The 13,805-nt window shown below is 32.8% G+C and overlaps 1 protein-coding gene across 2 annotated transcripts in view; it reads right to left on the reverse strand.

Annotated features, from left to right (window-relative positions):
- FBXO11 (F-box protein 11) overlaps positions 1–13,805 on the reverse strand; it is a 412,771-nt gene that overhangs the window by 290,245 nt on the left and 108,721 nt on the right. For both annotated transcript variants that reach the window (XM_090399679.1, XM_090399680.1), the window contains exon 5: positions 7,807–7,887. In XM_090399679.1, coding sequence (XP_090255805.1) covers positions 7,807–7,887 — 81 coding nt within the window. The remainder of the gene's footprint in view (positions 1–7,806; positions 7,888–13,805) is intronic.

Below are 13,805 nucleotides of genomic sequence, written 5' to 3' on the forward strand. Positions count from 1 at the left end.
TGGAGAAATCATGGGAATATAACAAAGATTTGTATTTAAGTTTTATCTATTTGGAAAAGGCAAGTGACAAGGTGCCAAGAGAGAACTATTCAATACTTACAGTTATATGATGTCAATGGGGCATTATATCGAGCAATAATTAGTCTTTATTTGAGTTGTAAGTCAGCAATTAGAATTGAAGGAAGTACAGGAAGATGGTTGAATGTTAAATCTGGTGTGAGACAAGGATGTACATTATCCCCTCTGTTATTCATTATCTATATGGATCACATTATGAAGGAAAGTAGTATTAAACATGACATTAATGTCAGCTGTTTGCTTTATGCAGATGATGTTATACTTCTAAATAAATCCCCCACTAGTCTGCAAGATTCTCTGGCTAAATTGAATAACTGTTGTAATAGATATGGTATGAAGGTCAGCATTAAAAAGACAAAGACAATGAAAATAAGGCAGAATCAGTGAAACTGCATTGTGAATGGAGAACCTGTGGAACAAGTAAAACATTTCAGCTACTTAGGCATGATTTTTAGTGAAGATGGTAAATTAAATATAATAATAGACAACAGAATCAACAAAGCTGGTATGGTGGGAAGTCAATTGAATAAATTCATATGGAATAAGAGAGAAATTAGTCAGAGTACTTAATTAGCTGTATACAAGAAGTGTTCAAACCAGTTTTAACTTATGAATCTGAGAGTTGGGTCAGAAGTAAAACACTTCACCAAAGACTAAAGACCGCAGATATGAGAGTCCTGAGAAAGTTTATAGGTGTGAACAGATGGCATCAATGGCAATATCATATTAAAAGGATATTAGGACAGAACTTGACATTGTCAGCATCCAGGAATGCGTTAGCAGAGCTAATCTCAGGTGGTATGGTTACTTAAACAGAATGGGTGAAGAAAGATTAGCAAAACAAGTGTTCTCTGCCAGGTTGGCAGCAAAACGACCCAGAGGAAGACCAAGATATAGGTGGATTGATACGGTACAAAGTGCCTTAGATGATAGAAATATAAGATCTGATAATGTTGGAGTCTTGACAAGTAACAGACTGATTTGGAGGAAAATTGTAGATAGAAAGTTAGTAATGATGTAATATTTTTCATGTACTACTATCATATCCTGTACACCCCTTGAGTACGTGGCAAGAATTTGATGATGATGATATGTTTAATGCCCTATAGTCAAATAAGTGCTGGTCTATTATATAATTAATTTTTCAATAACTACAAATCTAAAGGAATTTTTAAACAAAATGTCTTTTGGTGTATTGAATGGCCTCTTATGGTTGCATCCATTGACAAGGCAAGAAATAGTTTGAACCACGCAAGTTTTGCTCTCGCGCACATCACTGCAAGACGATCAAAACCATTTACTGATGTCGAATTCCTTAAAGATTGTTTGATTAAGTCTGCTGAACTTCTTTGTCCTGACAAACAACAATTATTTAAAAATATTAGTTTGTCAGCCAACACGGCAGCAGAACGTATTTACGAAATCGCTAGTGATTTACGATGTTAGTTAAAAGAAAAAAGTGTATATTTTGCAGCATTCTCAATAGCAGTTGATGAGAGTACTGACATCACAGATATAGCACACCTTGCCGTTTTCGTACGAGGTGTTACTGATGAATTTGAAGTAATTGAGGAATTATTGGAAATAATTCATATGAAAGGAAAAACTGGTGCACAGGATATTTTTTCTGAAATAAAAACTGTAATAGATAAATATAAATTAAATTGGGATAAAATGGTTGAATTTGAAAGTGATGGCGCAGCTGCTATGGTTGGTAAAAAAAATGGAGTAGCGGTAAAATTAAGAAATATAGTGAAAGAAGAAAAATTTCGGAATAAATTTTGCACTATACATTACATTATTCATCAAGAAGCACTTTGTGCCAAAAGTTTGCAGATGGATAATGTTATGGAAACAGTAACTAAAACAGTAAATTATCTGTGGACGAGCTCCGAATCATCGACAATTTGTTGCATTGCTTGAAGAAATTGAAAGTGAGTACGGAGAAATGATTTATTATAACGAGGTGAGGTGGTTAAGTTGAGGAGCTGTATTAAAATGGTTTTTTGGTTTAATAAATGAAATCAAAATTTTCATGACACAAAAAAAATAAAACCATCGACGAGCTAAGTAATGATACATGAATAACAGATTTAACATTTCTTGTCGACTTAACTGGCCATTTAAATATTCTCAATAAAGAGCTTCAAGGAAAGAATAAACTTATCACTGACATGTATGCTTGTATTAAAGCTTTTAAAGTTAAATTGCAATTATGGGAAACACAACTGGAATAAACAAATTTCGTACATTTCCTACATCTTCGTACATTTCCTACATCCTGCCCTATTATTTCAAATGAAAAATCTCAAGAATATGGAAGAAAAATAGCATTATTACGACAAGAATTTGAAGTAAGATTTAAAGATTTTAATGATTTGGAGTCCAATTTTACATTATTTTCATTACCATTAAAAACGAATGTGAATAATGCACCAGAAAATCTACAAATGGAGCTAATTAATTTACAGTGTGATATAAATGTTATTCAAAGATTTGAAGATACAGATTTGATTAACTTTTATTCATACTTGTCAAAAGATAAATACCCTCAGTTACGAATTTTTGCAATAAGAATAATCGCTTTGTTTGGGAGTACATTTATATGTGAACAGTTTTTTTCACAGTTGAAAATTAACAAGTCTAAGAAAAGAACCCGATTGACCGATGAGCATCTACAATCCGTGATGAAGATAGTTTCTAGTAATTTTTCTCCAAGCGTACAAACTTTATCAGAATCGAAACGCCATCAAGTGTCAAGTTGCAGTAAGAAGTACAGAAGTTTATAATTATTTACATACAAGCATATGTATTTTTTCTGTATGTGTTGAAGAAAAATTTAATAAATAAAAGAAAGAGAATAGGTTGTCATTATTTATTCTCAAGTTATAAAGGTTATAAAAGGGTTTCATAATTATAAAGGTAATAAAGGGGTATCCATACATTAGGGGTAAGTATGGTTCAATATATATATATATATATATATATATATATATATATATATATATATTCACTCTCATTTTGTTAAAAAAAAAATTCCGGACCGTCAGCTGCTTTCACATCGTGCATTCGGCCTGCATGCAATTTGAGTTTGAGACCACTGCCTTATACCATACTTTTCACCTTTCAAGTTATTAGTGATTGCCAAAAATTCATTCTTTCACTTTACATCTCTGCATCCTGACAGCCATTAATTATCATTAATTTTTGTACCAGAGAAAATTCTTATGTCTTCATACGAGCTTTGAGGAACATGGTCAACTGGGCAATGGCCAAATGGGCGACGGAATAAAAGATGAAATATGCAATTCTATTCTGTTGATCTATTACCAGGTAAAAATGAGTTAAAAGAACGTTATAAACAAAAAAATTGAAAAATCTTGCTTATAATTTTTATTTCTGAGCATCACTGCGTAAGGTGTCTTGTTTGGCAATTTATCATTTGGGCGTTTTGTGTGCAGTTATTTAGTTTAATAAGCATTCGCAAGATATTTTGACTTCTATTAAACAGTAAGACTAGTTGTTTATTACATCGTTTCCGATATTTGTATCAACGTTATAGTTACCACGTGCAAAGAACAAGTTTCAGTAAATAAAAGGTATGTATTCAAAATTTATAATCTTAATCGTATACTAAATTGTATACGTGACATCTAAATTAATTTATATAAATTTCAAACTCTTGATTATCTCTGAAATGAAACAAATTGCTAAGTACAATTATACAGAAGAATAGAAATATTTCACTATTGATATAATTAAGAATTTTTTCAATATCAATAGTGAAAACCTTTTTTTAATTTTATTTTTATATTTATATTTCTTGTTTCTATTCTTCAGAAATGGTTAATTCAAGAATATTAAGTCAAAGAGACAAGGAAAAATATGCTTGGAATGGGTATCTTTATGTTAAAGACAAGATTGATAAGAAAGGTTCAATTCAATTTTGGCGATGTGAAAATAAAAACAAAGGATGCAAAGGTAGAATCCAGACAAGTATCAGTGATGAATCACTAATTTCTGAAAAACAGGAACACATATGTAACAGTTCTGGAAATGTGGCAAGAGTAATAATGCAAGAAGTTAGTACAACAGCAAAAAATTAGTGGATACGACAATGAACAACCCATCACAAATCGGAACTCAAGTTCTACAAAATGTTTCTTCTGCAGTAGAAGGAATGCTTCCAAATCATAGCAGTCTGTGCAGAAATATTCAAAGAAGAAGATTAAAAAATTTAAAAGCCCCAATTAATCCTGATTCTAGGGAAACAATAATTATTCCTGAAGAATACTTAAATTATGAATTCAGTCCATCACAATTTGAACATTTTTTATTGGCTGATTCTGGATCAGAACAGGTCGACCCCATGAGAATATTAATTTTTGGTTCGTGAAAGCCATGCAGTGTGGAGCCAAAGCATGAATGAATTATTTATGGATGGCACATTTTGACTTTCTCCCTCTCTTTTTGCTGAAATATTTGTTATTTTGACTAGAAAGGATGAAGGTCCTGTTTTATATTGTTTATTACCTAATAAGACTCTTGAAACATATACAAAATTATTTTATATGATACATGAAATGTGGCCATTACTAGATCCCGAAAATATAAATGTTGATTTTGAAATTGCCATTCATCAAACGTTACATATAGTATTTACACAAGCTAACATAATGGTTGCTTTTTTCATCTCGTACAAAATCTTCATAAGCATTTAGCTTCATGCAGTCTTTTAACCAGATATAATTCTGATGCGCAATTCGCTTTAAATTCAAAAATGATCACTTCGCTTGCTTTCGTTCCAGAACAAGATATTATTTACGCTATTTCTGAACTTGAGAATCATTTATCCAATGAATTTGAACCAATTTTAGAATGGTTTATGAACACATACATAGGTCGTCTAAGGAATAACAGAACCAGGGCTTCATCGATTTTTCCCTCAAACATTTGGTCTGTGTACCAAAGAACAATAAATGGAACAGATAGGACAAATAATTTTGCAGAAACCTGTCATCGAAAACTGCAATTGAGCTTTGGCAGCAGCGCAAGTCATCTAATTTATGGATTTTTATAAATGGGCTACAAAAAATTCAAAAAACATATGATGTTGATTATGAAAGAGCAGTAGCAGGTTTTCAATATGGGCACAAACGTAGATGTTACGATGAAGCTGACCAAAGAATTTTGAAAAAAAAGTTATTAATTACGATAGGGAAAATATAATAGAATATTTACGTGGTATTGCATATAACTATAATATGAATTAATAAATTCAAAACAATTGTTTTGAATTTCATATACTTTTTTGTTTTAATGTATATATGTAACATTTGTAAATATGTTTATTAATTACAAAATAATATTAATAAATGAATTTTAAAAAAAATTTATTTTTTCTTTATTTTAATACTGTGCAATTATGCCTTTTCATTTTTAAATCATTTTCGGACCACTCTTTTTAACCATCTCTTTCTTAAACAATCCTACAAATTTTGATATATGATATAAACGAAAATATATAATATAAATATTTATTAACTAGCTGACTCATTTTTTTGTATGGAAAATTTCAATATAACTTCTATACAATTCGTAATTCTATACAATAAAAATAAACTTAATTATATGTGAGATTTTTCAAATTTTATGTTTATACCGTTCTTTTAACTCATTTCTCAAAAAAAATTATTTAAATTTACCTGGTCATAGATCAACAGAATAGAATTGCATATTTGATCTTTTATTCCGTCACCCAGTTGTCGTGCACCCAGCTTTGTCATATATTCCTTTTTCTTATCTCATGCCTCCTGTTACTTTCTCTTCTTATCTCCAACCACTCACCTAACATTTTTACAACAGTTTGAGCTCAGGCTTTATCCTATGCACCTTGAATTCATTGATAATCTTGCCAACATATTTTGCTGCCTTATCTCAATATTTTCCATTCCATGATTATATATTCTCAAGACATCTCTTATTATTCAGATAAACTTGCCTGTTTTATTATTGTCTCAGTAACACCTTATACCATTATTTTGAAAACCATGATCTTGAATCAATAATCTAGTTGAGATTTAGTATTAATGTTTCTCAATTTGGTTTCATGGCTCAAACACATTCCTCCTTAACAGTCAATACCCGTAAATCCAATTCACTAGGGAAAACTAAAACTGCAATGGTATGTCTTTCTAGATACTTCACTTTATGTCTTCCAAAAGACATCTCTTTCTTTTGAAGTATACAGAAAACTTACCTTGCATAAGCAGAAAGAAGATTACACACTTTCTCATCATCTCCCTCCCCCACCAAATAAAAAACTTAATTATCCTTACATATCCCAAGTCCTATCTACATATTATAGTAATACTCTTCTTGTGGATATCCAGAGCATTTCATAAAAAATACATAAATCTACTGTTGATTTAAAAAACTAACCTAATCCAAATAAATATTGTATTATACTTCTAGATCTTGTCTTTAAGCTTTTTTTCACAAACCACTGAGGTTCTTTAGCTGTGGACTTCACAACCGCAACTGCCTCGAGATAAGGTGGTTGGCCCTATGCCTCCTGTTGTGTCCTACGTCTGTAGATGCGTGTGTTCATGGAGCTGGTTTGCCTGTTCTGGGGGACGAAAAATCTGAGTTTCCAGGTGACCCCCCCCCCCCTCACCAACATATGAGACTGACTAATTTACTTTTAGTCAAAAGAGACCAGATAAAGGTTCCTCATATCTTGGACAGGAATCGAACCCAGGTCTTTCTGACCAAAGGGCTTCGTCTATACTGACTGATCTATGGAGGCTCAAACTTCTGGATCTGGGAAATATTAATTTTTAGACCTGATGCCCAACAGCCAAGGACAGCCATCAGCAGTCACAGATGACACTGCTCTTAAGCCTTCTAGTATTTGTTTTGTGTGTGTTGCAATTTTTATATTGTATCCCAGAAAATGTCTTTGTGACAGATGAAATACTGTAATGATTAAACCTGTGTTGTATTATTTCTTTGTGCTATATTAATTCCATTATACTTAATTATGGATAGATAGTCATTTGAACAAGAACACAGAATATCAAGTAAGCAGTCAAATATTTTGACTACACCCTCTGGTGGCCAGTTCTTTTTGTTGATTTAAATGTAGAATTATAGTCTGCTAGATGTTTAGAAGATTTTTATATCCACAGGTTAGGGATGTTCTATAAAGAACAGATATATTCCCAGAATAACCTGTCACAACTACTCACAGTCTTTTTATGTTAACAGTTTTTCTCCATCTAAAAGCAAATACGGTTTTGAGCATGTGGTCTCTTAATCTGCTTTCTCCATACTAGTTCATAATTATACAAAATTCTGGTGTTGTTCTCTCTGTTTCACTCCATATCTGCTAGAATTTTTATAATATGGAACTTTATACTAATAGCATATCCTACATGCTTCAGGTATGTCTAAACAGATGAATGAATATGTTCTGATTTAGGAATGATGTCATGTTTGTCATACATCATTATTAAAACTGAATAAATTTCATAACTCCAAGAGTTATGAAACTGATTCAGTTTTAATAACGATATATGCAAGCTTAAACCAAATTTCATGTTGAAGTATAGCCTTAATGGAGGAAGTAATTTAATTTTATGGCAACACTTTCCAAATAATCAACAAACAATAAGTAATGATTTGAAATCAAAAATATAACTATAAATGTATATATATAAAAAATACCATAATATTTCTTCCTTTATAGTGTTCTGGATTATTTTCATACTGTTCTTGATAACCTGGACGTACGTGTAAACCTCGGTACTGAAAATAACAAAAATAAAATAAAATAAGATGATTATTTTATATTAACAATATACACAGCTATAAATATTGTAACAACTTGAACAGTGCATAAACCTTTAATCTATCAGTAAATCATTTACAGCTTTCAACAAATACAAACCACATGTATAACATGCTTGCATATAGCAGCACTAAATGTTTGAAATGTCTCCTTTTTGCCTTCATGCACAATATCTAAAGGAAATGCAATGCTGCCACTGCTTGCTCCAAATCTACCTTTACAATGGTGATGCTTGGGGCAGTGTTTCTTGAAAACTACTCTCTCAAGCTCTGACTACAATTTGAAGTCCAATGGATCCAGATGGATCCCGACACAGCTTAACAGATGGTAATATGTGGTTGGGCATATTCATCTCCAACCACTGTTGTGTGATCCTTGCTTTGTGTACAGGGGCAGAGTCCTGTTGGAAGGTCTACTGCCACTGCCAACCATGAAACAAGGTGTTCTTCAGGGACCATAGCATAGATTACAGCACTTTGCTGTTTTAAGGATACTTGTGACATAAGATTGAATGATATATTCACGTAAACACAAGAAAGATATTTATTTAACCAAGATGGTCTGCTATTTCCAGACCGAAATATTTGGTTAAATAAATATCTTTCTTGTGTTTACGTGAATATATCATTCATAGATTACAGCACAGTGTCTTGATATACTTCAACAGAGGTTTTGATTTCTTTCTCTCATAAATGCAACTTGGATACCCCCCCCCCCGACATATCACCATCACCTGGATGCTGTACGACCATCCCAGGCTTATACCTAATTTTTGGCAGTTAAACAACTCTTCAATGGTGAAAATCTCATCTGTGAAGAGAATATCTGTGTCTATTATTTGTGTACTGCTGGAGAAGTGCCTTTGATTTTATCACCTTCTGCCACATAAGTTATGGTGTTAGGAAGTGTCCGGTAGAACGACAATAGGATCTCACCTCCAGGTTTTTTTATTTGATTTTTATGGCACAAAGACATCAAAGGTTATACTGCACCAGGACACATGAGTGCATTATGATAAATGGTTAGTAGGACAACTGCAAACATCCATGCCCTTGGCAAGATTTGAACCTGCAACCTCTAGATACTTTAGATAGTTGGAGAGCAGATATGCTAACCACTCGGCCAACCAGACTGGCTCTCACCCCAAGATCATCAGTTAGTATGCATGATATCATTCTGTTGCAATGTTCATCTCTTGCGACATCACTTTCTGTCTTCTCACAATATTACAGCAGAGGCATGCCTTCACAGCCCTCACAAGCTGTTGTGTTCTAATGCAACACATTGCTGACCTGTTCTTTGGTGGTCAGATATGTCTTCTGTATCATTATAATGGTTAATAGTCTGATACATAAACATCCTACTGATCACGAGTTTTTTTAGTGTGTTGAAAATAACAGGTGGTCATATTCCAACTCTGTGGAATGCTGTTACAGCTACATGGTTCTCAATTTCTCCACTGCCTGATAAGCCTTACAGTTAGACAACTCTATCTCTCTATACTGATAAACATGCAAATGTTGGGTGTGCACAACGTGGAGGTGTGCAGAAGTTGTAACAGTATTTATGGCAAGATTATGTATGATATATATATAAGCAGAAATACATGGATTTTATTTGGCCATAATGATAACTGACTAGTTCTGCCACAGATACTTGTGGCTTCATCTGGGTTAAGATAAAACAATACAATGAAAGGCTCACATAAACTAATACATTACTAAATTTTTTCAACTTATATTGTAACGGTTCCTACATGTTTTAGTTCATGTTAGCCTTGAAGTGTTTATCCAGACAAATCCACAAGTATCTGTGACGAAATGAGTTGGTTATTTTTTTTCATATTATTACAGCAAAATAAACCCAATGCATTTCTGTATATATTTATTTTACTGATCGAAAGTTCATATATTCATCGTATAATATAATAAAAATAAACTCAGGTATTCTGAAGCATGCATACCTATTTGGAAGTACTAAAAGAAATAATCTTACACATTTTTGAATAATATTACAGTGGTTTTTTTTTTATGGACCAATGAATTTAATGATAATTATGCCAACAAGTTTCACCAACTGGGCTGTTTGGCTTTTTCAAGGCACATAAAACAGTAAAGACAACTCAAAGTCGCCAGTACATAGAACAAACATATAAAATATAAAATAAATTAAAAAGACGCGTAACATCATATGCATGGAGTGTGTGTTTCATTAGTTATTGTTGTGTGTGCACACTCTGTAGTTTGCAGCGAAATTAAATTCTGGCAAGTTTAGCAATCTTATTAGGGTTTTCATATATATATATATCAGGCAGGATCATTCTTTGATTTCTGTTTAGGCTGCTTTCAGAACAAAGAGCCATTGTGGCTTCTTTGAAATTGCGACACTGGAAATCTTCTTCTAGATAAGGCATGAAACTTTTGTCCCATTCAATGGTGTGGCTTATGTTGAAGAAGTGGAGGGCTAATTCAGAGTTATCTATTGTTGTTTTTAACATCCCCTACGTGTTCCTTTTTCTTTCTTATTTAAAGACTTTGATGTCTGATCTATGTAGTTTAAACCACAGGAGTGGGATGTTGTATACTCCAGTGTATTTGAAGAAGGCATTACTGTCATTTGGTGACCTTAACATGTTTCGGATCACCTTGATCAGTTTGAAAGTTACTCTAATTTCAAAAGGTTCAAAGAGTGTTGCAATCTTTTTGAGACTGTTCCTGCATAAGGGATGGCAATTGAGGATTTATATTGGTAGATTGTTGTTGTTGTGTGGGGTTACTACGAAGTATCTTTTATGTTATATTTTATATGTTTGTTCTATGTACTAGCGACTTTGAGTTGTCTTTACTGTTTTGTATGTCCTGAAGAAGCCAAACAGCTCAGTTGGTGAAACTTGTTGGCATAATTTATCATTAAATTCGTTAGTCCATAAAAAAAAAAAAAAAAAAACCAGTGTAATATTATTCTAAAATTAAGTTAGTGAAGGAAAAAAAAAAGAAACACACACACACACAATCTTACATATCTCATATATTGTCTACAAACCACAGAAAATATAAGATATATTTACTTATGCTAACATGAAAAATGTGAACATGGTGAGATAACACAGTGGTGAGCTTCATAAGTGTACAATAACTGTACAACAGAAAACTGTTCATTTGTAAATTAATATCCCACTCCTCGTGGTTTTTGAGTTTTGTGATACACTGCATAAATAAAATATCCACTGAGTCACTGAAATAAGTGTACAAAACGGATGATACATTGATGGTGGTAGAAGGGAAGAAGGATATACAAATAGGTTACTGAGAAAATCAGAAATTTCTAAGCAAGATGAGTTATAGAAAGGCATGAACTAGATAATACTACTGAGCACCTAAAGACTGGTAGACACCACAATTAATGACAAACAGAGTGTAATCAAATAAAATGCATCATGACATTAAATTGCATGACCAGTCTTGCAAAGTCATAGAAAATTGTTAAGTGTAGTGTTATGAAGTAAGACTTATGTAGTTTGGCCACAGCTCGTTACCAGTGGTGGATGGAGTCCCGAATGATGAAGCCTCTCGTCACATTCCAAAACAATTCCTTCAACTGATTTGATGGAATGCTATGGCTAAAAGCCAAGACAACCTCTTTCCTTCTCTCTCCTATTCGCTTCTTCAATGACATTATCCAGACTGCAATAGTGGTTTGAGAACAATGTGAAACTCTTATCCAGGACCAGCTCAAATCCCAACAAACATGGAAGTTCAGTTTACTGAATTAAAGTTATATTAAAATGATTGTGTTATGTGAATGAAAAATGCAAGGCATATAATTTCTTGCTTTAAGATTACATAAAAAAAAAATTATCAGGTAAATTAAATGCCTACAAATCTATGTACGGAAACTGTTAATCAGACTGATCTGAAAGAGATCTTCAGCTCTCTTTATGAGTATCCTAAACAACTCATAGGCTATGCTATTCACTAAGCACAAAATCACATCTCTTCTCAAAGCCACATATCAAAATCACAGTTTTAAAATTCTCAAATTCAAATCTGTTCTTAGGCATAAAACAAATCTTCAAATATTCAAATTACAGAACTGTCTTCAACACTATAACTCAGGCCAACATGCTACTATGCCATAACGTCACTCATAAGTTTAACTATTCATTCTATCAAGTCCCACATAACTGAGCATTATTGAAATTGTAATATTCCCATACCAGATTACTTATTTTCTACAAAGAATAGCTTCACAAAGAAGAAGAAGAAAAAAAAAAAAAACATACCCACAAAAAAAAAAAAAACAATACCGAGATATCCTTGCATGCTAAACAATCAAAACATACCCCTGAAATCGAAAAGGTCACCATTATTGATTTTCAAGAAACTGAATTCAAATTACTTTGTTCTAAATCATTAGCAATAAGAACCACTCAATGTGGCATAAACACTAAATTAAAGATGACAAAAAATTATATTCTTGGTTTAATCCTTTATCTAAGTGTAAGCAAAGTTTGCACCTGAAGTAATTTCAGGTCTGGGCAACTCGTATACAGAGGCTAATTACTTCACATCACTTGCCTTAGCATCCCATAATGCAAAGCACATCTTCCTTATGGACATGAATGATGCTATCCATTATGCGAAGGATCACTACCTAGAGGGTGTTTCGACCTTTACTGAGGTCTCATCAGTGGGAGCCACACCTGGAAGTGATACAAAGATTGAAGTAATGCAGAAGTCATATTTCCATTGAAATTACTTCAGGTGCAAACTTGGTTTGTTTACACTTGGATAAAGATTAAACCAAGAATATAATTTCTTGGCATCTTAAATTTATAGTATAACCAAGTGGAAAAACTTCCCACAAAACAATACTATTTACTCTCTCATAGCAATTAAACAAAATAAATTATTCCCTCGTACTCTCATACCAACCAAACTCCCAAATGCACTCGAACCACCCAAACTCCTAATACACATTTCACAAAAAAGCTGCGCAGCAAGCTTACAGTTAGTTTTCAGCCAGAACCTGTTATGTATGTTGCTGGCTTACTGTGTATATGTAATGTGTGTGTGTGTATATAAAATATATAAAAACAGGTTTTTTTTTTATTTCTTTTGCTTTATTCTCAGTTCTTTTGAAATCCAAAATTTTACGTAATTCTTCTTGGTATTTTGTTATTGGTTTTTTTTACTTTTTTTTAAATATGAATGTTATTGCTACACTCAGTTGTCGGTATCTTGTGCTCATCAGTTTTAATTGTATACCTCCTCGGCTCTGATCAAATCTTCTGTCAAGTTTTTACCATCTTTACCTCCAAAAATTGTTACACAGGTATGTAAATTAATATGCTTTAATTTAATCTTCATCTGATTTTAACTTTTTTTTTTCCTAGTTGTTACAATGGGAGTGCTCCATAGCCAAAATCAGCTAAACATTTTCTTTTCCACCTTTAAACAATTTAGGAGCATCATGACTTTTCAGAAATTTCTCAATGTTAATCTGCCTTTCGGAAGATTTTCAGTGCCATTCTATTTCTTGGATGTACACAGCTGACAAAAATTTATCATCTTCAGTTACTGATATGAGTGGGCAAGAGTATAATGGGGAATTCAGCAAACTTGATGTGAATAAAGCTGTGTGACTTCATGATATATCACCACATATTTTGAAGTAATGTGGCAGGGAGTTTACAACTTCCTCAGTACATTTGTTTAATATGAGTATCACATTGGATCAAGTTCAAAAGGAGTGGAAGGAGAAGATTGTACTGCTTCATAAGGGAGGTGACAGAACTTAAGCATCATGTTTTAGGTCAATCTGTGTATCAGGTGCTGTGACTAGTGTTGGAGAAGCAGGCTAGTGAAAACCAGGA

The sequence above is a fragment of the Typopeltis vanoorti genome, chromosome 10, assembly GCF_054136105.1.
Source record: "Typopeltis vanoorti isolate ZY-2024b chromosome 10, IOZ_Tvanoo_1.0, whole genome shotgun sequence".
NCBI classification, from domain to species: domain Eukaryota; kingdom Metazoa; phylum Arthropoda; class Arachnida; order Uropygi; family Thelyphonidae; genus Typopeltis; species Typopeltis vanoorti.